The sequence below is a fragment of the Eumetopias jubatus genome, unplaced genomic scaffold, assembly GCF_037043125.1.
Source record: "Eumetopias jubatus isolate StellerSeaLion01/CBP00866 unplaced genomic scaffold, mEumJub1_p1.0 scaffold_4, whole genome shotgun sequence".
Classification (NCBI taxonomy): Eukaryota; Metazoa; Chordata; class Mammalia; order Carnivora; family Otariidae; genus Eumetopias; species Eumetopias jubatus.
Genome location: NW_028274810.1, coordinates 29,194,115 through 29,219,819, shown reverse-complemented (window position 1 = coordinate 29,219,819; position 25,705 = coordinate 29,194,115). Strand labels below are relative to the sequence as shown.

The window sequence follows — 25,705 nt, the reverse complement described above, 5'->3', positions numbered from 1 at the left end:
TGGTCCTCAAATAGGAACAATTTTGCCTCCCAGAGAACATATGGCAATGTCTGGAGATATTTTGATTGTCACTATTGGGGGGTGTTACTGGTATCTAGTGGGTAGAGGCCAGGGATGCTGCTAACCATCCTACAAAACAGAGCCCCACACAACAAGGAATTATCCAGCCCAAAATGTCAATAGTGCTGAGGTTAAGACACCCTGCTCTTTATATATGCATATACAAATAATTTTCCTGAACTATTTATTTATTTATTTTAAATATTTTATTTATTTATTTGAGAGAGAGAGAGAATGAGAGATAGAGAGCACGAGAGGGAAGAGGGTCAGAGGGAGAAGCAGACTCCCCGCTGAGCAGGGAGCCCGATGCGGGACTCAATCCCGGGACTCCAGGATCATGACCTGAGCCGAAGGCAGTCGCTTAACCAACTGAGCCACCCAGGCGCCCTCCTGAACTATTTATAAGTAAATTATCAACACTATGGTATTTTTTACCCTAAACATTTCAGTTTACACCATCTAAAAATAAGGACACTCCCCTAACACAATTTAACAATGATACAATAATACTATCCAATAGTCCATTTTCAAATTTCCCCATTATCTCAAAAAAGTCCTTTAGCACTTTTCATTCAAAAGCTGGATCTAATCAGTGGTACAGACGTTGGTATGTTGATCAAGATTTTAAATTTAGGGGCACCTGGGTGGCTCAGTCGTTGGCCGTCTGCCTTCAGCTCAGGTCATGATCCCAGGGTCCTGGGATCGAGCCCCGCATCGGGCTCTCTGCTCAGCTGGAAGCCTGCTTCTCCCTCTCCCACTCCACCTGCTTGTGTTCCTGCTCTCGCTATGTCTCTCTCTGTCAAATAAATAAATAAATAAATTTTTAAAAAGATTTTAAATTTAATATAAACAAGAAGCTCTAATTTTCAAGCAATTGGGGGCAGGCAGTAAAACTTGTGGTGCCTCTAGGATCTCTAAGTCTGTGACTCTGACACCATGCAGGTCTGAAATGGATGCAGTAATTAATTCAGAAGGTTGTCAGCATATTATAAATCTCTCTTGCAAGAATATCCTCAAACATGATTACTCAGTTCTTAGGACAGAAAGGGGAACTTTGTTTATAATAACCCATAACCCCATTGAAAAGACATCAATATGAAAAAAATCAAGAAGGAACTTTTTCCAAAGAAGACATGAAAATGGCCAACAAGCTCATAAAAAGATGCTCAGCATCACTCATCATCAGGGAAATGCAAAACAAAACCACAGTGAGAAGGGCACCTGCGTGGCTCAGTTGGTTAAGCATCTGCCTTCAGCTCGGGTCATAACTTCAAGGTCCTGGGATCGAGCCCTGCATGCAGAGAATCTGCTTCTCCCTCTCTCTCAAATAAATAAAATCTTAAGAGAAAAAAAAAGACCAACAACAAGAACACAGTGAGATACCACCTCACACCGGTTAGTATGGCCACTATCAAAATAAATAAATAAATAAACAAAACAGAAAAGAACAAGTGCTGGCAAGGAGATAGAGCCCTTGTGCACTGCTGGTGGGAATGTAAATGGTACAGCCACAATAAAAAACAGTATGGAGTTTCCTCAAAAAATTAAAAATAGAATTACCCAATGATTTAGCAATCTCACTTTTGGGTATATATCCAAAATAATTGCAAGCAGGATCTCAAAGAGATATTAGCATTCCCATGTTCACTGCAGCAGTAGTCACAATAGCCAAGTGGTGGAAGCAACCTAAATGTGCAGAGACTAATGAATGGATAAGGAGAGGCATGGTATACACATACAGTAGAATATTATTCAGCTTTTAGAAAGAAGGAAATCTGGTCATATGGTACAAGATGGATGATTCTAGAGGGCACTATGCTAAGTGAAATAAGTCAGTCACAAAAAAAACACAAATACTGTATGATTCTACTTATATGAGATATCTAAAGAAGGCAAACTCATAGAAACAGAAAGTGGAATGTGGTTACCAAGCTGGCAGGGAGGGGGAAATGGGGAGCTGCTGTTTGATAAACACAGAGTTTCAGTTTTGCAAGATGAAAAAGTTCCAGACAGCTGTTGCCGACAATGTATGTGTGTGTATATGTACATATATAGATATATATAAGTTTTTTTATTTCTTTGAGAGAGACAGAGATAGCAACAGAGAGCACGAGCGGGGGAGGAGAAGGAGAAGCAGTCTCCCCGCCCAGCAGGGAGCCCAATGCGGGGCTTGAACCCAGGACCCTGGGATCATAACCTGAGCCGAAGGCAGATGCTTAACGACTGAGCCACCCAGGCGCCCCAAAATGTGCATATATTAACACTAACGTACCATACACTTAAAAATGGTAAGATCATGAATTTTATATGTTTGGAGTCACAATAAAAAACAAAAGGAAAAAATAATCACAATATCAGAATCACATCTAAAACAGATAATTATTGGGGCGACTGTGTGGCTCAGTAGGTTGAGCCTCTGCCTTTGGCTCAGGTCATGATCCCAGAGTCCTGGGATTGGGCCCCACATTGGGCTCCCTGCTCGGCGGGGAGCCTGCTTCTCCCTCTCCTCCCTGCTTCTCCCTCTCCTCATGCTCTCTCTCTGTCTCTCTCTCTTTTTTTTTAAAGATTTTATTTGACAGAGGGAGACAACAGCGAGAGAGGTAACACAAGCAGGGGGAGTGGGAGAGGGAAAAGCAGGCCTCCAGCCGAGCAGGGAGCCCGATGCGGGGCTCGATCCCAGGACCCCGGGATCACGACCCGAGCCGAAGGCAGACGCCCAACTGACTAAGCCACCCAGGCGTCCCTCTCTCTCTCTGTTAAATAAATAAAATCTTTAAAAAAATAAAAATAAAAATAAAAAAATTAAAAAGATAATTATTTAATTTCATGAAGTATTCAGTCAACTCCTCCCCCCCAAAAGAAATACTTATTTCTAAAGAAAAATTCATCTACAAACATTTTGGGTTTTTTTCCAAATATGTTCACATTACAATATCCTAGTTTTTCTAAATTCATATACTTTGTAGATTAAAATTTTAAAAAATTATTCACAAAATATTTGAATGTCTAGAAATATGTTAAAAATGTGAGACATTTAGCTTTTCAACCAAATAATGTAAAAATATGGTCTTTGACAGAATAAGCAACTTTGAGAAATTAAAACATTGGGGTACCTGGGTGGCAGTCGGTTGAGCGCCTGATTCTTGGTTTCGGCTCAGGTCATGATCTCAGGGTTATGAGATCCAGCCCTTGTCGGGCTCCACACTCAGCACAGAGTCCGCTTGGGACTCTCTCTCCCTTTCCTTCTGCCCACCGCTCCCCCTGCCCCCCTGCCGCTCCCTGCATGCACACTCACTCTATCTTAAATAAATAAATCTTAAAAAAATGAAAATATTAAAATGTGACTAACTGCAGAAGGAAGGAAGGAAGGAAGGGAGGGAGGGAGGGAAAGAGAGAGAGAGAGAGAGAGAGAGAGAAAGAAAGAAAGAAAGAAAAAGAAAGAAAGAAAGAAAGAAAGAAAGAAAGAAAGAAAGAAAGAAAGAAAGAAAGAAAGAAAGAAAAATGAACGAACTACAGAGAATACAAAACAACTCTATAATCCATGAAAATGAAAACCAGGGCAGCACTGGAAAGATGACAATGAAGAAACCAACACTGTTACTGTATGCTACAACCTGAAAGTATGGTGAGGATGCAGTTTGTCTGAGAATTTATCATTTGTTTGAGTTCCTAACAGAGGTAAAAAGCAAAAAGCAATTAATGGTAATATAAATGGCTACATTATAATTTTATGCTTGAATTTAAGACATTATGGAATGCATATGCTCTCAATATACAATATACTGACCAGTCTCAGGAAGCTAATCATAGTTTTAGAGATTTAGTTTCAGGCAAACACAAAAATTTAGCTCTGAACAGCAGGTCTAACAAACATGATGAGAACCACACCACCTATCGCCTTTCAGGAATAGGGAACCACCACCTGCTCTAATTATCTTTAGATTTAAAATAATCCTGGAGGCTGAAAATGGGCAAGAAGCCATAACACTCTTAGTACTGTATTTGTCAACATCATCACTTACTTCCAGTTAATCTAGATCAGTAGCCCCATCTGGCATTAAATCCCACAAAATAGCCCCACTAAGCCATAAAGAAGCAAACCATCCACAGCAGTCATGTTTGAAAAACAGTACTAGTATAAGCCAAAGAGCCTGGTATCAGAAATGTTAAATAAGAGCCCACACCCTAATTAGAACATGCTATCTATCCATTCCTCCATGACAGACCTACTGATCATATAACTGAAACTGTTAGTCATTTTTAAGAGGATGCCTCAAGAAATATAAAACTTTTGCAATCTAAAGGGCTTAAAAACCTTTAGAAGTACCCACATATCTCAAACTTCAAATTCCGTTAGAATTGCAGCAGCTTCTTCAATGCAACAGGGCATGCAGACAGAATGACTAGAATGGAAAATGTGTATAATCTAAATATAGAGAATTGCTCTAAATTGTCTTCACTTTCATTCTTCCAGAACCTAATGATAGTGAGAAGGAAGAAGGTATTCTAAACTAAAACCAAGGAATTATAGGGCTGTGTTATCAGTTCCACTCAGACTTGAGTAAACCCTAAACAAAGTAGATCCTAATTTGTAGAAAACACACTGCTAAAAACAGATACATGCAGGTGTCATTCTGCGTCACTATACCCAGCAGGCCACAAGTAGTATCATAATGGTGTGTGGAAGAAAAACTGCCTGAAAATGGTCTGAACTGGTTAATACACCCACAGTTTCCGATCTCTGATGCAGGACTCTACTCAATGTGCCACAACAGTTAGCCAGCCCGGGAAGCACTGTTTCTCGGGTAAGGTTTCAACAAACTGGCTGGGAAGGATGGAACTCTAAGTTAGTATGCTCTGAGAATGATGCCTGGCCATGAGAAGCTGGTTGCGCAGGTAAGTGTTTGCAAGTCGCAAACCCTCCTGGCCGACAGAGAGGCCCCACAGACAAACAGCACAACTGCACCGCTTCTCTAGAAGAAGTACTCCCTGCATCAAAAAGCTGGCATTGGTCAAATCCGCAACAAGGGTCAGAGAAATGGACCGCATCAATGAGATAAACTCAGTTCCTTTTCTTTTTTTTTTTCACAGCTTTATTGAGATATGATTCACAAACCATACATTTTATTCATTTAAAGTATGCAATTTGATGGTTCTTACTATATTCATAGAGTGCAACCATCACCAGTCGCAGTTTTAGAACATTCCTATTACCCCCAAAATAAACCTCATATCCATTTCCCCCCAACCCTCCCAGCCCTAGGCAACAACTAATCCATTTTCTGTCTTTATAGAATTGCCTTTTCTGGAGATTTCATATAAATGGAACTATACAATATGTGGTATTTTACAGCTGGCTTCTTTTATGTGTTTAATATTTTCAAGTTTCATCCATGTTACTGTATACATCAGTTCTTCATTCCTCTTTTTTGCTGAATAATATTCTACTATGTGGATATACCACACAGTTCTTCTTCACAAGCCATAGAATCTCTTTTGTTATATAAACAAAGCTTTAAACAGTGATTAGGCCCCCACACTAGCCCATAAATGCCTATTTAATCCATATTATAGCTGAAAATATATCATTAATTGCATAATGCTACAGTTCTCTAGAAGCATTATCAATTACCACAGTGTTATCTGGATCAATAAAAACACTGGGATTGAAAGTCCTTTATAATTAAGTCAACTGCCTAACACTTTCTTCCCCTGTAAATTGTAGGAGGAAAAGAACTTGCAAGCCCTGAGGCATCAATACTTCAGGACATAACTGTTTTTTGACTTCACCCAGTTGAAGACAAACAATAAAATTACAACTATATAAAGCTGGTTTCTGCAACCTCCATCTCTTCTTGCTGGGCCCTTCATCCCTTCCCTCCATCTTTGAAATCCAATTCCTTCTGTACTCTTCACTCCATCCCCTATCCCCAAAACAAAGCAAGATCTTTTACACCTGTTAATTAACGCATCCTCATTCTAAATAAAATAATACATTTACATGAAAATGTTACTTAAACCAGACATTTATTTTCTAAGACATTCTCCCAAAACACAAAATGAAAATTAGTTTCCCTAGATGAACACTTTCCAGCATGAACAAGCTGGTGAGGGGGTAGTTTTTTGTTTTGTCTTGTTTTTGCCGAGAGACCCTCTTGAATCACAGTACGCCCACACTATAGCATATTTAGTCAGTCCTCTCAGGGTAATGCATACCCAGAAGGAGGGCAGAGAAAAATAAGGAAGTGTTATCAAAGTTGTTAGGTATGATAATTGTATTGTGATTATGTCTGAAAATATCCTTATCTGTTAGAAATGCATAATAAGGTATTTGGATGGAATGATGTGATATCTGAGATTTGTTTCAAAATACTTTAGTTTGTTGGAAGAACAAGTATTATGAAAATGTCCTTACTACCCAAAGCAAATTACAGATTTAACACAATCCCTAACAAAACGCCAAAAACATTTTTCACAAAACTAGGACAAATAATCTTAAAATTTGTATGGAGCCACAAAAAACCCTGAATAGCCAAAGCAATCTTGAAAAAGAACAACACTGGAGGTATCACAATCTCAGATTTCAAGATACACTACAAAGCTGTAGTAATCAAAACAGTATGGTACTGGCACAAAAATAGACACATAAATCAATGAAACAGAACAGAGAGCTCAGAGAGCATGATTATATGGTCAATTAATCTTCGACAAAGGAGGCAATGGGAAAAAGTCTCTTCAACAAATGGTTCTGGGAAAAGTGGACACCAACATGAAAAAGAATGAAACTGGACCACTTTCTTACACCATACACAAACATAAATTTAAAATAGATTAAGGACCTAAATGTGAGACCTAAAACCATAAAAATCCTAGAAGAGAGCACAGGCAGTAACTTCTCTGACATCAGCTGTAGCAACATATTTCTAGATATGTCTCCCGAGGCAAGGGAAACAAAAGCAAAAATAAACTATTGGGACTATATCAAAATAAAAACTTCTGCACAGCACAGGAAACAATCCACAAAGCTAAAAGGCAACCTACTGAATGTGAGAGAGTATTTGCAAATGACATATTTGATAAAGGGTTAGTATCCAAAATACATAAAGAACTTATAAAACTCAACACCCAAAAAACAAATAATCCATTTGAAAAATGGACAAAAGACATGAACAGACACTTCTCCAAAGAAGACAAATAGATGGACAACAGACATATTGAAAGATGCTCAACATCACTCATCATCAGGGACATGCAACTCAAAACCACAATGTGATATCACCTCACATCTGTCAGAAGGGCTAAAATCTAAAACTCAAGAAACAACAAGTGTTGAGAAGGACATAGAGAAAAAGGAACCCTCTTGCACTGTTGGTAGGAATGCAAACTGGTGCAGCCACTGTGGAAACCAGTATGGAGATTCTTCAAAAAATTAAAAATAGCTTTTGGTCTTTTAGTGATGCTGCAGGGGTGGCCGCTGTTCTCTGAGCTTTGCAATGTCGCCCAAGGATGATAAGAAGAAGAAAGATGCCAGAAAGTCAACCAAGAAAGACAAAGACCCAGCGAACAAACCTGGGGATAAGACGAAAAAGAAATGATCCAAAGGAAAAGTTCAGCACAAGCTCAATAACCTGGTCTTGACAAAGCGACATAGGACAAACTCTGTAAGGAAGTTCTCAGCTATTAGCTTATAACCCCAGCTGTTGTCTCTGAGAGACTGAATATTCGAGGTTCCTAGCCAGGGCGGCCCTTCAGGAGCTCCTTAGTAAAGGACTTATTAAACTGGTTTCAAAGCACAGAGCTCAAGTGATTTACACAAGAAATACCAAGGGTGGAGATGACCCAGCTGCTGGTGAAGATGCATGAAGAGAGCCCACCAACTATACATTTTGAAAAATAAAACTTTATTAAATTAAAAATTAAAAATAGAATTACCCTATCATCTAGTAATTTCACTCCTGGGTAATTTATCCAAAGAATATGAAAACACTAATTGAAAAAGATATGCGCACACTTATGTTTACTGCAACATTATTTACAATAGCTATACTATGGAAGCAGCCCAAGTGTCCATCGAGAGATGAGTGGATAAAGTGGTGTGTGTGTGTGTATGAGTATTATTCAGCCATAAAAAGGAATGATATCTTGCCATTTGCAACAACATGGATGGAGCTAGACAGTATAATGCTAAGTGAAATTAAGTTGGTCAGAGAAAAACAAATTCCATATATGGAATTTAAGAAACAAATGAACAAAGGAAAAAAGAGACCATCCAAAAACCAGACTCTTAACTACAGAGAACAAATTGATGGTTACCAGAGGGGAGGTAAGTAGGGGGACAGGTGAAATAGGTGATGGGGATTAAGAGTACATTTATCATGATGCGCACTGGGTAATGTGTGGAATTGTATCACTATATTGTACACCTGAAACCAATATATAACACTGTATGTTAACTATACTAGAATTAAAAATTCTAAAAAAAATCCAAAAAAACCCCACTTTAATTGGAAGGAGGACAATGGGAGGAGAAATGAAATAAAATACTGATAATTGTTGAGGGCAGGTGATAGGTAGGTGAGAGTTCATTATTCTTTCCTGCCTTATGTATGTATAAAAATTTCTATAGTAAAACAGTTTTAAAAAGAGCAAGAAATTGTTCTCTTCCTCACAGGTAGTCTTTTGCTTCTTCCCTTTTCCTTCATCACACTTACTGTTGTCATTATACATTTTTGAGATTATTTAATGATTGTCTCTAACTAGACTTTAAGCTCCATGAGGATTACAAAGATGTTTGCTTAGCTCTAGTAGAATTGCTACCACCTCACAAAGTTTCTGGCATGTGACAGGCCTCCAACAAATATTAAGAAAATGACTTAGTCAATATGATAAGTCATTGTGCACCTGGGTCAATACCAATAAATGCTCAATAAATAAAATGGGGGGGGGGAACCAGGAACCTTTGGATGAAGGAATTCAACATATTTACCTGTATGTACTTACCATTTAAATTGACATGGTTTTCTATTTAAAGTGTAGTAAAAATGTCACAAAACAGATTTAACTTCATCTAGCTTGTCCTCACTTTACACATGTGATGTATTCAGTTAATAACTATAATCTCTACTTTATGATATGGAAACTATGGAACTAAAAAGTTTGGAAACTTTTTCAAGGTCATGATGAAACAGAAGCACAAGTGAACAAAGCTCAGCTCTGTTCTCAGGCCTCATGCTGTTCCTAAAAGAACATGATTTTAGTCTCAGGAAAAATAAAACAATAAAAGAGGAAAGGGAGTACTGTATATATTAATTCAATCTTCAGTGGCTGAGAAACTTGAGTAGTATGACAGTCTCAGTTGGAAATATTTTGACTTTGCCCAAAACAATTTCAAGGTTGAAGCACCCTGTAGTAGAGGAATTCTAAAAAGCAGAAGGTGAGGCATTTAGACAATAGAGAACAGAAAAAGATGACACTTAAGCAATGTTTTGTTTTGTTTTTTAACTGGTTAAATTGAAATAGTATAGTGAGGGACAACTAATAAGAAAATTCATATAGAGAATAAATACTAGTACCAAGGCATTAAGACACAAGTCCCCTGGGTTCCCAAATTTTAAGTTTATTTATCTCAAATATAATACTAGAATTAATAATGTTTCTATTTAATCATTATTTTATATAGAAGTAGCCTACTAAAATATCACTATGCTCCCAAATCCTTTCGAAATGGTTAAAATCCAAGTTCACCTTAATTTAGTAATAGATAATGATGTGCACATTCAGAAAGGCAGAACTGCAAAATGTTTGCCATTAATGGAAACATAACTATTTGTAAAACTAATCTTAATTCAGCCAATCTGAAAGCTCTTGAGCTATGGTGCCAAAACATGTCACAGCCATATTTTTGGAGAACATTTAGAGACAAACTAATCAAAGTCTAAAATAAAGTCCGCCACAAAATCTAAAAAATTAAAATACCTAGTTTTAGCAAAAAACATTTTAAATATCCCAGTAAACTTATTGTGGGGAGAAAATCTGGAAAGATTTTTGTTGTTGTTGTTCACATAGAGGGTTACAAAGAGGTATCTGGCCTGGGTTGAATTCTACACTAGGTTACTCTACTGCTACTCAAGCATAATTACTACTCTTGGAGCTGCTACAAGGACTCAGGGCGTTCAGGTTTACTCCTGTACTCCTGCATCATGGGTTGTCAAATCATGTTTCCAATTTGCAGTACATCATTCACTGCAGGGTAACGATTTACATATGCAATTTCCAAAGAAGAATGAAAGATTTACTTGCCCCATGATGGCTTCTTCTCAACTTTTAAAATAATTTATAAAAGCGCCAGCTGAGCATGAATTCGCATCCCCAGTCTATCAATACCCTCAGCCCTTTAATGTAAGCAGTAAAAGGAGTACTGTCCTCTGAAGGCAGACAACGCTGCTGACCCACGCAAGGCATTGATTTGTAGTTGTTTTTCCACTGGGGTGATGGATTTGCGCTCAGCTACTCACGGTGTCTACTAGGTCCCCCTGGTGACCGACAGGACATGAAAGCAGTAGTAGGGTTCGAAGACACAGACTGGCAGCGGCACAGAGGGTGGAACGGGGAAATCATGAAAGATAAACACGCGAACAGTACACATGACATGACTGAGAATTACGTTTGCATTGCTGGGGTATTTGAGACCGGCACCAGACACTGTCCCCTTTCCTTTTAGAAAGCAAACACCCATCCGCCTCTTTCGGGCTTCGGAGTCCTACCTCCTATTTAAATCACGAGTGTGATGGAAAGACCGAACCAAGGGGCTCGCACTAGACACACGTCGCTTCTCGGGTATTTGGGGAAACACTGATGTGACAAATTGCCATAATTTTCTAAAATATGGTGGAATGACACACCACCTCTCCTACCACCGAACGAAGACACAGAGTCGTGAAAAGCCGACCTGCGGGGCCCACAGGGGAGGGGGAGGAGAGCGCCAGACCAGGGAGCAGCCGGCGCACGTCCCGAGCCCAGGCTGCCGAGCCTCAACTACTAGGGACGTAGGGTCGCACCCGGGTCACGTCTCGGGGCTCTCGGGATGCTAGGGGCGCTAGGGCGAGCCCGGGCGGGGAGACCCGGGCCCCGGAGCCCGGCGGCCAGGGCGCGAGAGGCGCCGGGGCAGCCTTGGGGGGCGCGGGCAGCGCCGCCGTGGGGTCTGCGGCGCCGGGGCTGCCGGGGAGGGCGCGCCGCCAGGTGCCGGACGGCAGGGGGCAGCGGGTTTCGAGCGGGCGCCGACCGAGGGAGGGAGGAGGGAGGCGGGCGAGTCCCGCGCGGCAAGGGAGGGCGCCCCGCGGGCTCGCCGCCGGCCTACCTGGAGGTAATAGGGTTTCCTTAGCCAGGCCCCCGGACAGAGACTCCTCGCCATGGTAATCACACATCGCCCCGCCGCGCCGCAGTCAGAGGCGGACCCGAGCGCTGGCGACCCGGCTCCCCGCCTTCCCCCTCTTCCCCGCCCCCAGCCCGCCCCTGCCCGCCCACTCCTCCGCCCCTGCCGCGGCGCGCGCCTCGCTCCCCCCGGCCCAGCTGCGGTGACGGCGGCCGGCTGCCTGAGGCTCGGCCTCCTGCTCTGCTTGCCCGGCCGCCGCGGCTGTCAGAGCCGCCGCTGCCGACTCCACAATAAAGGGGAGTCGCGCCTTGCCTCGGCCGACACAAATCCAACTGCGCCTCGCGCTTAAAGGGGAGGCGTGCGGAGGAGGCAGAGGGCGCCGTGGAAGGCCGGGTGTCGCACGCTCCACGCGGGGAGGGGCGGGTCGAGCAGGGTGTGTACCGCGCCGGCCAGAGCGCCGACCCTTCGGACCTTGCGGACCCAGCCGTCGGCTGCCGGCTCCCAGCGCTGCTTCCGCCGCGCCTTCCGCCAACCCCGCTACTCCTCCAGCTAGGACTGACGTTCCCTTTGGACTGTGCTCCTTCAGTCGGGACGTGTCTGGGCGGGCTGCATGGAAATTTAAGGGAAGCTTGGGGTTCCTTGCATGGAGACGGGCTCGTTCTTCCTAGCGCGCGGCGGGGGGTGCGGCCGGGGCAGGGGGCGTCTGCCGCAGCCCGAAAGGCCTAGGGGCGCAGCCCCTGAGGACTGGGCTCTGCGCTTTGTGGCGGAGCGAACGCGGACAGGGCTCCTCTCCGCTGAACTGAGAGTGCCCCCCAAAGCCATTTCTTCTCTTAACGGCCCTAAACTTTTTTTTAAAATGTACTTAAAAAAAATTCAAACTTTAAGTTTGTATTGTTTTCAAACATCTTCAATTTTCCTGGCCCCACCCAGGAACCCTGACTCAAAAGAAAAAAAGAAAACTAGTACTGAATTAAATGCAGTCCGATAGGAGACCTGGGACGTGGCATAGCTACTGAGTGAAGGCTACATAACGAAGGGTGTGGTGTCTCTTTTGACAGTGAAGTCCAAATAAGGGAAAAAAGAGCCACCCTAGTGGGAGAACATCTGTTGTTCCGAGAGACGCGAGAGATGCGTAATGAAGGACGGTGCGTTTTTTGCTTCTTTTACCCCACAAACTATCTTTTCACGTGATGCCAACACAGTTTAGGTAGCCAGTTAGAACTCATTCTGGCCTGTTGCTCTGAGCAGTGTTTTCTCCAGAAGCCAATCTTTACTCAGTCGCTGTGGTTTTTACCTAAACCTCGTTCTGGTGTTTTGCATTTCTGGAGGGAGAAAAAAAAAAAACAAAAACTTTGCACCTGCCCCTCCCCCAACCCACATACAGACACAGATTTTTAAACCAGGGTGTGTGTGATTGCTTGCAGATAAATCCATTTTTCATTGATTTTCAGTTTGGGTTAAGAGAACAGTAATTTCTTGAGTTAGCTAAGAATGAATGCTCCCTGTTTCATTCATTCATTCATTAATCCAGTAAATACTAACCGAACACCGGGACATTGTTCTAGTTGGTTGGGTTATAAACCCGAACAAAATGGAAATACCCTTGTGAATATTACGTTTTCGGGGTGTAGTAACAAGCAATAAATAATAAATGTAGCAAATGAAATCAAATAGGGTAATAAAGCTGATAGGGGATATAAAAAAAGAAAACATCAGGGAAGATGAGGGGAACTACAGGTGGTGTAGGTTTGAAGAGAAAGATCGGGAGTTCAATTTAGACATGTGACATTTGAGATCTATTAGAAATCCAAGTGAAGATCTGGAGTAGGTACTTGTAAATTTGAGTCTGGGGTTAAAGATAGTGGCTCAAGCTAGAGATATTTGAGAGATACTAACATTTAGATGATATTTACAGCCATGAGACTGGACAAGATCACCAAAAGAGAGAAAGTAAATAGAGAACCAAGGATGAAGCTAGCAAAGGAGACTGAGAAGGAGCAGCCAGTGAAGGAGGAAAACCAAGAGAGAGGTGCCTGGAAGCCGAGTGAAGATAGTGTATCAAGGAGCAGTGAATGCTTATATGGAAGGACTGAGAACTAACCTTTGGACCTAGTACCATGGAGGCTATGGTAACACTTGAGTGGAGCAATGGGAGAAAATTTGATCCGTGTGGGTTTAAGAAAAAATGGGAGGAGGGAATTAGGATGTCTAATACACACAATTCTTTTGAGAAGTTCTTGACAAAGGGGAGCCCAAAAATGAGCAGTAACTGGTGGTGGAAGTAGAATCAACAGCAGAATGACAAATTGGGAAAAATACTTGTTTTTGATGAGAATGATCTGGAAAAGATCTGGAAGATGAAAAATCAATGTAGGATCAAGAAGGGAAAATTGCTGGAGCAGTGTTACTGAGTGGGAAAGAGTTTGGAATCTAGCACACAAGCGAAGGGATCTTCTGTAGACAGGAGCACAGGCTCTTCTATGGGAACAGGCAAGCAAGTGGATAGGAGGGGTAGTGGGAATCTGTGGAAGTTCTCTTCTGGTCATTTCAGTTTTCTCAGAGGCAAAGGAAGTAAGGTCATCAATAGAGAAGTGAAGAAGAGTAACTGAGCTTTGAGGAGAGAAAAGGTGTGACGTAGTTATCTAGGAGAATGGGAAGATGAATGGACTAGGGAAAAATCATATGCTTACTGAGTGCCATAAGGACCGACTTGAATTCATGGTCATGAATTTAACGGAGATAAGTCAGTGTGGTGATGCCTTTTTTGCCCACTAAAAATTGGCTACCAGGATGCAGGCTCAGAATAGGCTTAGAATTCTTTTTAATCATGTTTTACCAAGGGAAGAAGAGCAAGGAAGTTGAGAATACAACTAAGGGAGTGATTATGATTCTCCACGGAGTTTAGGATGAGGGAAGAATGAATATGGAGAGATCAAGGACAGAGAAAAGGTGGTAGGATCAATGAATTGCAAGTTTTTGAGGGACTGTAGGAGTCAGAGAATAAAAGGGAATGAGCTGGAAAGATAGATATATAATAAAGAGTCTGACTCCATTTTTAAAATATTCATTGACAGCTTTCAAGCCCCACCTCTCCTCTTTTCCCTGTGCCCCACATCCAGGAAAATTGATAAGATGACTCCTTTGGTGCTGGTGGAAAGTACAAACCATGCAAGACCCAGCCCACTCGAGGGAACCTTCATCCTGGTCCTACCCCTCTATCACCATAAAACCCTAAGACAGTCTTCTTTCTCTGCTCCCTTAGACCACATTTGTACCAGCTTAGGAGCCTGCCCTGCTCTCCACAGAGAGCTGCTTTTTGCGAGTAGTATTTTTTAAGATTTTATTTTTAAGTAATCTCTATACCCAACATGGGGCTCAGACTCACAACTCTGAAACCAAGAGCCACACACTCCACCGACTGACCCAGCCGGGTGCCCCATACAACTTCTCATACTCTCTTTGTACGTGTGTGGCATCATCAGTATCGACATCCAAACCAAATCTGAGGTAGAGGAGTCCATCCTACTTCTGCAGAGTGACCACAGGAATATGGTTATTAGAGTGGGATGCATGAAAACAAGATTATGGAGAAGTGATGCAGTCTAGAGTGGAATGCAACAATGGCAGTGAGTGCCTAAGGAGTGTGGAATACAGTGTCATTGGAAGAGACTCAAGGAGAGTAGATAATCATAAGGATTATCTACGTATATGTTGAAAACAAGACTTGGAATTAGGAAAGGTGCTAGAGAGGATGCCAGTAGCCAAAAGATAAAGTCCTTGAAAAATAAGGCAGAGTGATATATGAGTGAATAGGTGACTACCACAATGAGAAGGGTGACAACATCAGAGGACATGAGTTAAAAAACAAAGCCAAGCAAATACTGGTTGGGGGAGAAATTAGAAAAGGGAGAAGAAGAACAGCCTGAAAGAAGCAATGAACAGCAAGGAGGATTCCTATCCACCTCCACGTCCAGCGGAGTGAGGTCTCTGGAAAGCCTGCAGGGACAATTGCATCTACAGGGGGTGAGCCAGGCTTGCTTAGAACAAGGTGAAGGAAATACTCAGAGAAGAGATTGAGAATACAGAGGATTTTGCTGGTGATGGACCATGGATTCCAGAGGACACAGTAGAATAGTCTCAGAAATTGGGGAATGGTCAGAAAAGGATTCAAAATAGGGACTATGAAGAGCCTTGAGGTGGGCCAGTGGGTGGAAGATGAAGGGTGACCTGGAAGTGTGGAATTTTTCCTGGTGAGGGGTATAATAAACAAGAATAACAAGGAAAAGTTGCAACCAAATGAGGAGAAATGATGATTCAGCTTTTATTTGGAGTCAGCAAAGCTTAAATGTAGTTAATATTTTCTTATTTGGAAGGGGAAAATTAGTTTAGATCATTTTATTTCAAACTTGGGTTGTTTTCCTTGTCATCACATATTCCAGGAGCCTGAGAGAGAAACGTGGGGCTAGGGCAATCGCCCATGATCCACATTGGGAGCCTCAGTATAGGTGGGTTTGATGAGTACCTCATACCCCTGGACTTGTACTTTTGGTTTTAAATAGCCCTTATGTGTTCCAAGATGGGCCCAAGCATGTTGGCCTATGGCAAATTTGAGTAGGAAACTTTTTGCCTCTTGATTTGGCCATCCTTTACACTCTCATTACATTAGCTCTGCAAATTCTTTTTTTTTTTTTTTTAAGATTTTTATTTACTTATTTGACAGAGAGAGACACAGCGAGAGAGGGAACAGAAGCAGGGGGAGTGGGAGAGGGAGAAGCAGGTTTCCTGCCAAGCAGGGCCCGATCCCAGGACCCTGGGATCATGACCTGAGCCGAAGGCAGACTCTTAACAACTGAGCCACCCAGGCACCCCAGCCCTGCAAATTCTTGATCTTGTATGTTGGACCTGCCTTACAAACATCTAAATTTACCTGTTTACCTGGCACTCATTCTTACGAAACTTAAAAGTTTTCTGTTTTTTTGTTTTTTTTTTTAAGATTTTATTTCTTTATTTGACAGAGAGAGAGAGACAGCAAGAGGGAACACAAGCAGGGGGAGTGGGAGAGGGAGAAGCAGGCTTCCCGTGGAGCAGGGAGCCCGATGTGGGGCTCAATCCCAGGACCCCAGGACCATGACCTGAGCCGAAGGCAGATGCTTAACCAACTGAGCCACCCAGGGGCCCCTAAATTTTTCTGTTTTTCCAAGTAAAAGCTAGCTAATCCAAAACTAATCCATATGATACTATCCAGAGGTGCTAATTTGTCATCATGTAGCATAACTTTGGCCTTCCATGGACAAAGGTGTGACTCCAGTAGTTCAAGTACAAGTGACCCTTGAACAATATGGGTTTGAATTTTGCAGATCCATTATATGCAGATTTTTACAGTATAGTACTGTAAATGTATTTTCTCTTCCTTACGATTTTCTTAATAAGTTTCCTTTCTCTAGCTTATTGTAAGAATATAGTATGTAATACATATAACATATAAAATACATATAACATATAAAATATGTGTTAATCGACTATTTATGTTATCGGTAAGGCTTCCAGTCAGTAGTGGGCTATTAAGTTTTTGGAGAGTCAAAATTATGCGCAGATTTTCGACTGCATGGTGAGGGTGTTGGCACCCCTAGCCCCCGTGTAATTCAAGGGTCAACCCTATAGGAAAATCAAGATCAGTAATCTTTGAACTTGGTTTATATAACCTCAAAAGAACTTTGAAAAATACATCTATCCCCTTCTCATTTTTATATCAGTGTCCAAAATTTTTATCATAAAATAAAACAATTGTAAAGGAAGCAATTTCAATATTGCATTGTAAATATTGGCATTTAAAAATAAGAGCCACACAAGTCTTAAGTATGTTCAGTGGACTATAAATACCATAGCAGTTTGATACCATTTTTTTTTAAAGATTTTATTTATTTATTTGACACAGAGAGAGAGATCGCGAGAGCACGAACACAAGCAGGGGAGTGGGAGAGGGAGAAGCAGGCTTCCCGTGGAACAGGGAGCCCGATGCAGGGCTCGATCCAGGACTCTGGGATCATGACCTGAGCCGAAGGCAGACGCTCAACGACTGAGCCACCCAGGCACCCCCAGTTTGATACCATTTAAAGAGTAAATTAAAAAATTATTTCTTTAGCTATCCTAATTGAAACATTATTCCTTTTTCTTCTTCTTTAACTTTTATAATTCCATTTCCCTTATAGAATTTTGTCCTGTTATATATTTTTACGGATTCTAATTTATTTTTCAACCTGTCATACTTCCCTGCAATAAAAAATAATTTGGCATGTTAATGCCATTTACTTTCATTTTAAAAATTTGATTTTTGAATACATAATACTCTCATCTGTTTCAAAAAGAGAAACTAACTTAAAAGTGTAGATTGAGAAGTATTATTCCCACACTCATGCCTTTCTACCTTATCCCTACCCTACAAAGATAATCACTCATTAATTTTTAATGTATTCTTCCAGTGCCAGCGTTCCTTTATAAATAAAAACAAAATTGAATATGTATTTTGAGTTGAATATATATTTCATCCCCCTTATCTTACATAAAAGTTGGATTGCTTTATTACAGTTTTAAAAACTGTAGAATGACAATGTACTGATTAGATTAATGAAAATATACTAATTAGACCAATATCAAATCACACCCCTGATAAGAATTCTTCCTTTACCTTTTACCTTGAGTGTGGGGTTGGGTCACCAATTCAACTCACATTCTTCAAGGACATTTCAAAAACCTATGGTGCTTTTAGTTTTTTGGGTTCAATACCAATAAAAGCCAAGGTTGCAAATGGCAGTCCTAGGCAGGCATGTTTTGTTTGGGTGGTTCAACATTTACAGATTGGGACATTTTACATAAAGATCCAGATTTCTGACTCTTGTGAAAATTGGATGATCAGCTAACTTAGCGTTTCATTCACTCAACAACAATGAGTTGGCGCCTGAGTACAGCATCCTTCTCTTTTCCTGGCCTGTGCTCTACAGTTTGCCACAGTTCCCCCACTCACTCCCTAATGTTTCTGCCTCAGCCCCCAGCACTTATTTCTCTTTCCAGGCTGCTCCCTACAGGCATCTGAATTTGTTTTTTTGTTTTTTTTTTTTAAAGATTTTATTTATTTGACAGAGACACAGCGAGAGAGGGAACACAAGCAGGGGGAGTGGGAGAGGGAGAAGCAGACTCTCCGCCCAGCAGGGAGCCCGATGAGGGGCTCCATCCCAGGACCCTGGGATCATGACCCGAGCCGAAGGCAGACGCTTAACAACTGAGCCACACAGGCGCCCCAAGGCATCTGAATTTGTGACCTCTGAGTTAACCTCCTAGTGAGTGATTTGGGAAAGTAGACACAATCAGGAGTTTCTTTGAAGCTTCAAAATGGGAATCAGGAAAGGGACTAGTGGAGAGAATAGAAGGGAGATTAGGCTCTGAACTAGTGATTCAATTAAAAAAGAACCCCTGGTTTATGTGAAATTCCCCAGAGAACAGAATAGACAAATTATTTATTTACACTGTTTCCTGGGCTACAAATTCAGTCACCACCATCCACTAGAATGAATTTGCACCCCAGGGAAAAATGAAGTCTGTTGTGACTTAGTCATGAGAACATAAGACTAAAATGAGAGACAGGGCATTAAAATAAAAAAAATTAATAGAAAGAAAGGAAGGAAGGAAACTAAAATGAGAGATAAGGCACACATTTATCCTCTATGAAAAGGCAAATTGAATATTGATTTTTAAAAATACAATGATTCTCTAATTGCTGATATCACCACCAAATATTATGAATCTGTTGTGTGCAAAATATTATAAGATGATGTTAGGAGTATAGAACACAAGAAATTTAAAAGGAAGTAAGGCAGGCATTTTGTGTCTGGTTTTTTAATATTTAATTTAATTTAAAGGAATGATTAGAATTTGACAGTAAATTCTAATTCATTATTATGTCCTTAATACCTAGCACAGCACCTGGCATATAGAAGGTAATCCATAAACGTTTGCTGAAAGGATGAATGAATAAATGAGGCTGCCAGAAGGACAAAAAATACAAAAACAGAATAGGTTTTAAAGATGCTTTTAACTTAAAAGCAACATTCAAAATCTGAAACAGAATCATGAATGACAATCTATATTACATTGTTTATTCTTATTGGTACGTTCCCCGAAGAAATATTGTGGGTTTTTTGGAATAGTTCCTCAAGAAAAGAAACAGCCTATAATAATTTGATGCTAAGATTTTGTCTGACTCGAGGCATAATACTGTAATTCTGGAAATTGAAATTCCCCCAATGAAAACATGGCACTGATAGACTTCTATTGAGAATTCACGATGACTATAGCAAGCATGTCAGAAATTATCATATAAAACTTGTCACATGCCTGTGATGATGGCATTTCTTAGAACACCTTTGGATTAATCATGAAAACAACTATTCTCTCAGCAGCTGCTGGAAGAAAAAAAAACTTGTCACATGGAAGTTATTGAAGGGTTTACTTTGTTATGGTGGGTTGTGGTCTTTAGCAAGATATCAACTTGTCCTGAGACAGAATATTTTCAGCCTCTGGCAATAGTCTCAGGGTCTCCTATAGAATAACTGTCAGTGTCATAACATTCAAATAGCATTTTACAATCTGGTTTCCCTATTTTGTGTATAAGGGTATGCCATGCTCTCTACAGAAGGGGGAAATTGCATAGAGACTTCAGCAAGAGGTGACCTGGTAGCACATTCCCAGAGCCCGGCTTATTAGGGTGATTTGTAGTGCTGTCTTCCCTCTGAAGACGAGCCCTAAATATTTCCCAGTTCTCTTGAGCACAGGAATAACCATCCAAATCCAGGAAACATCCAATTCTCTCAGATGACAGCAGAGATCTTAGGAGACCCAGATGTTTCCTCACTGATTACCCCCAATAAAATCCAACCAGAACCAACCAATTCAGAAGATGTAATAAGGGTCCAGATTTCTCGTGGAGCATCTTCCTTATCTCTTTCCAAGTTCCTTTTTTTTTTTTTTCTCGTTTTCTTCAGTGTTTATTGTTTTCCATGTAGTGATTAGGAGCTATCTGGAGACAGATAGATTTTTGTCTGTCTGGTTCCACCACTTTCTCGCTGTGTGACCTCCTGGGGCAAGTTATTTAAAATCTCCATGCCTTAATTTCATCTTTAGTAGTAGGTCAATAAACCTGTGTGACAATTAAATTAAGCTGTATGTTATAAAGTTCTTAGCATAATACCTCATGCAGGGTAAGTACTACACACACATAGATGCCTAAAATGCTGTGCTGGAAAACCATGGGCAACAACTTTTCTTTAAGTGAAAAAAACAATAAAAGGAGTTTTTCACTTCAAAAGCATAACTGGGTAAATAGACAAATTTACAACCATTCCTGTGAAATTTGTTATTGAATAAATTCACGGAGCACCAACATCTTTAACAAACCTTCCCCAAAAGCTTTAGGTAAAATCCATCTTTGAGTTTTAGGGGAATGAGCTTTTCCACACAAATTAATTTCCCTTTTTTTTTAAGATTCATTTATTTTAGTGGGGAAGGGGCAGAAGGGGAGGGAGAGGGAGAGAGAGAATCTCAAACAGCCTCCCTGCTGAGCACAGAGCCTGAAATGGAGCTTGATACCACACCTTGAGATCATGACCTGAGCTGAAATCAAGAGTCGCCCACTTAACTGACTGAGCCACTCAGGTACCCCCACAAATTAATTTTCTTAGTAAACAAAACTAGTCCCTTAGTACCAACTAGTACTAGTACCAACTCTTGTAAAAATTTTGACCATTGTTACATTAACAGAGACCTTTATGAACTGTCACCTATGTCCCTGTCTTATTAAACAAATTATAATGAACACAGTTTAACAATTTCTTGATGCTATTTCTTCATACTATATAGAATCACATATCTGGCATCTTGAGAGTAGGCTGGGTATGGCCCAATGATAACAGAGAAGGGAAGCGAACCAGTCTTGAACACATCCACTGGGATAGGATTGGAACTTGGGATTACTGACATATTAATAGGTATTCAAAATATTTCAAGGTATCAGGCCATAGTTCATAAAAGCATTTGTCAGTGGGTGGCCCAAGGCAGCAGTCGAACACATAGTCAAGTTGACACAGAGTCAAGTTGACACAAAATCAAATAGCTCAGAGGGAGATAGTTCTCTGGGATTCACACCAGCAGACTGGAGGTGGTAACTGGAAGGTCTGTCCAAAGATTGTCAGGTTCTATAACCACGACCTGTGTAAAGGGCAGGGCTCCAAACCTAGAGGTGATGGCTGTGCTGGGCAGGCAACTGGAAGATAAATTGTGGAATAGAGACCAAGGGAAAGGTTTAATTATAAGAGTAGGGACACATGAAGAGAGTTGAAGTCTAGGATATTATCAAGGTGAAACCAGTACAAGGATGACTTGACCCTAGGTCATAGACTGTGGGGCTGGAATCAGTTAAAAATCTTTCTCAGGTAAGGAGATGTTGGGTAATTTGCCCAAGCTCATGTTATGAAGCTGCACAGCCAGAACTGTACCACAGGATATCTGACTCCCTACATATTTCTGCTGCTTTGCTTGGTTCACTTTACAATAAAACAAAGGTTATACTATTCTGGAAAATATAGAAATGACTGGATTTGTTTTTCTGATTCCAAGAAAAATTCCAATGGTAAAATTCTGGCGTCACATAATTAATTTATAATTTTTGATGGGACAAGAGTGAGTTGCCCCTTTATTTTTTTTTAAAGATTTTATTTATTTATTTATTTATTTATTTGAGAGAGAGAGAGGGAGAGAGAGAGAGAGCACAAGAGCAGGGTGAGGGTCCGAGGGAGAAGCCGACTCCCCACTGAGCAGGGCTTGATCCTGGGACTCTGGGATCATGACCTGAGCCGAAGGCAGACGCCTAACAAACTGAGCCACCCAGGCACCCCTGCCCCTTTATTAATAAGAAAAATATATTGATGATATGGAATGGCTTGCTACATGTGTACCTTAAGAATTAATTCTTTTAATAAAATAAAAAGAATTAATTCTTTTAAATTCCTACAACCTAAAATTAAACTTTTTTAAAAGATTTTATTTATTTGAGAGCGACAGAGCGCGTGCACAAGTAGGAGGGAGGAGTAGAGGGAGAAGCAGACTCCCCGCCGAGCAGGGAGCCCAAAGTGGGACTTGATCCCAGGACCCTGGGATCATGACCTGAACTGAAGGCAGGTCACTTAAACTGAGCCACCCAGGTGCCCTAAAATTAAACTTTTCGAAAGGAGCCTGTGTATCCTTATGAAAATAGCACAATTCAATTAGATTTGAAATTAAACACTAGTTTCAAATTTGGTACTCTAAAAATACATTATTATAAGTGTTTACGAATGTTAAGATATTTACCCATTAAAAAATACCTAAATTCACATATTCAAAATTTGGTAATAAGCTAAAAGCATTTAGTTCAAAGGAACAAAATTTTCTTGACATGAGAAATAGAATATTATTAAGAATCAATGATCTCAGGCGCCTGAGTGGCTCAGTTGGTTAAGCGACTGCCTTCGGCTCAGGTCATGATCCTGAAGTCCCTGGATCGAGTCCTGCATTGGGCTCCCTGCTCAGCAGGGAGTCTGCTTCTCCCTCGGACCCTCCCCCCCCATGCTCTCTCTCTATCTCATTTTCTCTCTCAAATAAATAAATAAAATCTTAAAAAAATTTTTTTAAAAAAAGAATCAATGATCTCTCAGGGTTCTCATTTTAAATTCTTCTTAGATGATTATTATTTTATTGCCTGTATTACCAACAATAAATATCTCTCTTTTGAATCCAGATCTTTTTAACTTTATGTTCTCTATTACTGCCTTCCTGAGATTCAGATCTAAAGGAGGCTAGTAACCCTCCGCTCCAATCCTGCATTTCCTTTTTCCAAAAGGGTTATTTCCTCTTGATTGCTCCACCTAACGCTCAAAAAATGTCAGTTCTGGAATTGTGAACAATGGTGGTGCTTTGCAAAAACAGGTTAAAAAAATCAAACAGGTAAGGGAAGCTGGAGGTGGATATCTGCTAGGCAGTGGACGAGCGAGCATGGAAAAACAGAAGTCGAGAAGTACACAGAAACCAAAGGACAGGAAAAATCAGTATCCAAGAATCAAAGACAGGTGGAATTCAGAGTGTGCCAGAAATCAGGCAAGGACACCAAATTGACCAGAAATCCCAAAAGAATGCTTTAAGAAACGAGGAATGCCAAAAAGCCAGGCAGATAGGAACCCAGTGAGCAAAAGGGTGATCAGGAGCTAAGAGCACAGCCTCTGCCAAGAGGTCTGGATAACAGAGCCAAGCACCTAGACAAAGAAGTCAATAAGGAAACCTTGATTCTCCAGCCAAACGGTATCCAGCTTGGTACTGTCAGGAGAAGTAGGGAAAAGGAAATCTAGTTGCTCAAGGAAGACAGAATTGGGCCAACCAGAGCAGGTCCTCCTTTTTTCCTTTTGTTAACACAAGATTTGACTGCATGACTAGAGAGCCGGCTAATTTTCTTCGCTTTCGGACACTTTTATCCAAATAAGAATTCACAGCACTCTGTTGCTCTCTTCCTAGGTGATGTGGCATTCTTAATTGGTTCTCACAGATGCTACACCGATTCAAGTCTTGGCAAGAGATTTATAGCGTCTCAGAACAAGTTGAGAACGGAAAATAGATCCTGTCCATTGACTCAGCGGGATTGTAGAGCTTGCTTCTTAATAATCCCACACCAAGTTAGAACTCGTGTCTGAGACATCCTACTCCATCCCAGTGTTGGTCTGATTTTGTTCCAAAGGTAGTTTTCTTATTAAAACAGAAGCATTGACAGCTGGGACCGTGTTATGTTCTCCCTCTTCGGAGAATGCTCGCCAAATTCTGCAGATACGGAAGTCGGGTGACAGTTCCCTCCCCTTTATAAAGTACAGGTCTTGCAGAACCCACTCCCCGTCAAGACCAACTGGAGAAACAGAATCTTTAATCTTCATTGGCAAGAAGGGTTTATCTATTTCATTTCCTTCTTTTAAGCTGGGGGACCAGTCCCCCCCCATATGTGGTTTCACTTCCCACAGTTTCAGTTACCACGGTCAACCACAGTCCCGAAGTAGATAATCCTTTTCTGACGCATTCTCAGAGAGTCAAGAGTAGCCGAACACTACATCACAGTGCCTTTGTCATTCATCTCACTTCATCTCATCACGTGGACATTTAATCATCTCACAACGTCCTAAGAAGGAGGGTGATGTATAGTACAATAAGCTGTTTTGAGAGAGAGACCACATCCACATAAGTTTTATCACAGTATATTGTTACAATTGTTTTATTATATTATTGTCACTAGTATCTTACTGTGCCTAATTTATATATTAAACTTGATCACAGGTGGGTGTGTATAGGAAAAAACATAGTATATATGGGGCTTGGTACGATCCCTGTTACCCACTGGGGGTCTTGGAACATATACCTTGCAGATAAGAGATAGGGAAACTACTTTGATGGATAACTGACTTTCTGGACATGACTTATCTCATGGGGGTTGATAGCAGAAGTTGAGGGCATTTCCTCAGGAGATAAGATTTCTTTTACATGAGGTTCATGGAATGAGGACTGGTGGATCCAGTTTTTCCTTTCCCTCCTCATTGTCACTACAAGGTCTGACAGGCAGCTCTGCACCACATCCAGTTTTGTTGAGGTCTCTGTGGTGAGTGATAGTTTTGTGAGTTTGGATCAGACTACCTGTGTTTGAATTCCAACTCTATAATTTTCTAGCTGTATGTTTTTGGGTAAGTTACCTAATCTCTCTGGTCACTAGTTTTCTCATCCCTGAAAGATGAAAAATGATACTTAAGTCATAGGCTTCTGGTATGGATTAAACAAAATACATTATCTGAAAGTGTTTTGCATATTGGGAGTTTTCTGTGAACATGAACAAATCCGTTAAGGAAAAGTTTTGGTACCTGAAGGGGATGGGGCATACACAGTTCTCTCTTGGCCATACATCACAAGACTATTTCCATGTGAGACTGTTCTTTCACAGTGCATAATTTGATTAAAAGACAAAAAACAAAAAAATCTCCCCAAGGGCCTTTCTTAAAAATAGATGGCTTGTCTCTTGGGCAAATGGAAATTTCCAGTATGCTGACCCCTAGAGAAAGTTTAGCTTAAATCCCCTTGTAACTTTTTAAAGGTAGCTTGGTAGGTAGCTCAGCATCACCATGCGCTTAAAGATCCGTGTTCTACAGCCAAGAAAACAGGCTTAGA

At 41.0% G+C, this 25,705-nt stretch overlaps 1 protein-coding gene, 1 non-coding gene and 1 pseudogene across 2 annotated transcripts in view; 2 read left to right on the top strand and 1 right to left on the bottom strand.

The window, feature by feature from the left end:
- DIPK1A (divergent protein kinase domain 1A) overlaps nt 1-11,535 on the bottom strand; it is a 119,172-nt gene extending 107,637 nt beyond the window's left edge. Inside the window, exon 1 of the mRNA XM_028087615.2 lies at nt 11,417-11,535. Coding sequence (XP_027943416.1) covers nt 11,417-11,470 — 54 coding nt within the window. The 5' untranslated portion in view covers nt 11,471-11,535. The remainder of the gene's footprint in view (nt 1-11,416) is intronic.
- Nucleotides 7,554-7,923, top strand: LOC114196825 (small ribosomal subunit protein eS25 pseudogene; annotated as a pseudogene).
- An 8,284-nt stretch (nt 11,536-19,819) lies between the features above and the next one.
- LOC114196887 (small nucleolar RNA SNORD58) lies at nt 19,820-19,885 on the top strand. Its single transcript, XR_003606818.1, has one exon. It is a non-coding gene; the product is annotated as a small nucleolar RNA SNORD58 (small nucleolar RNA).
- The last annotated feature ends 5,820 nt before the right edge of the window (nt 19,886-25,705 follow it).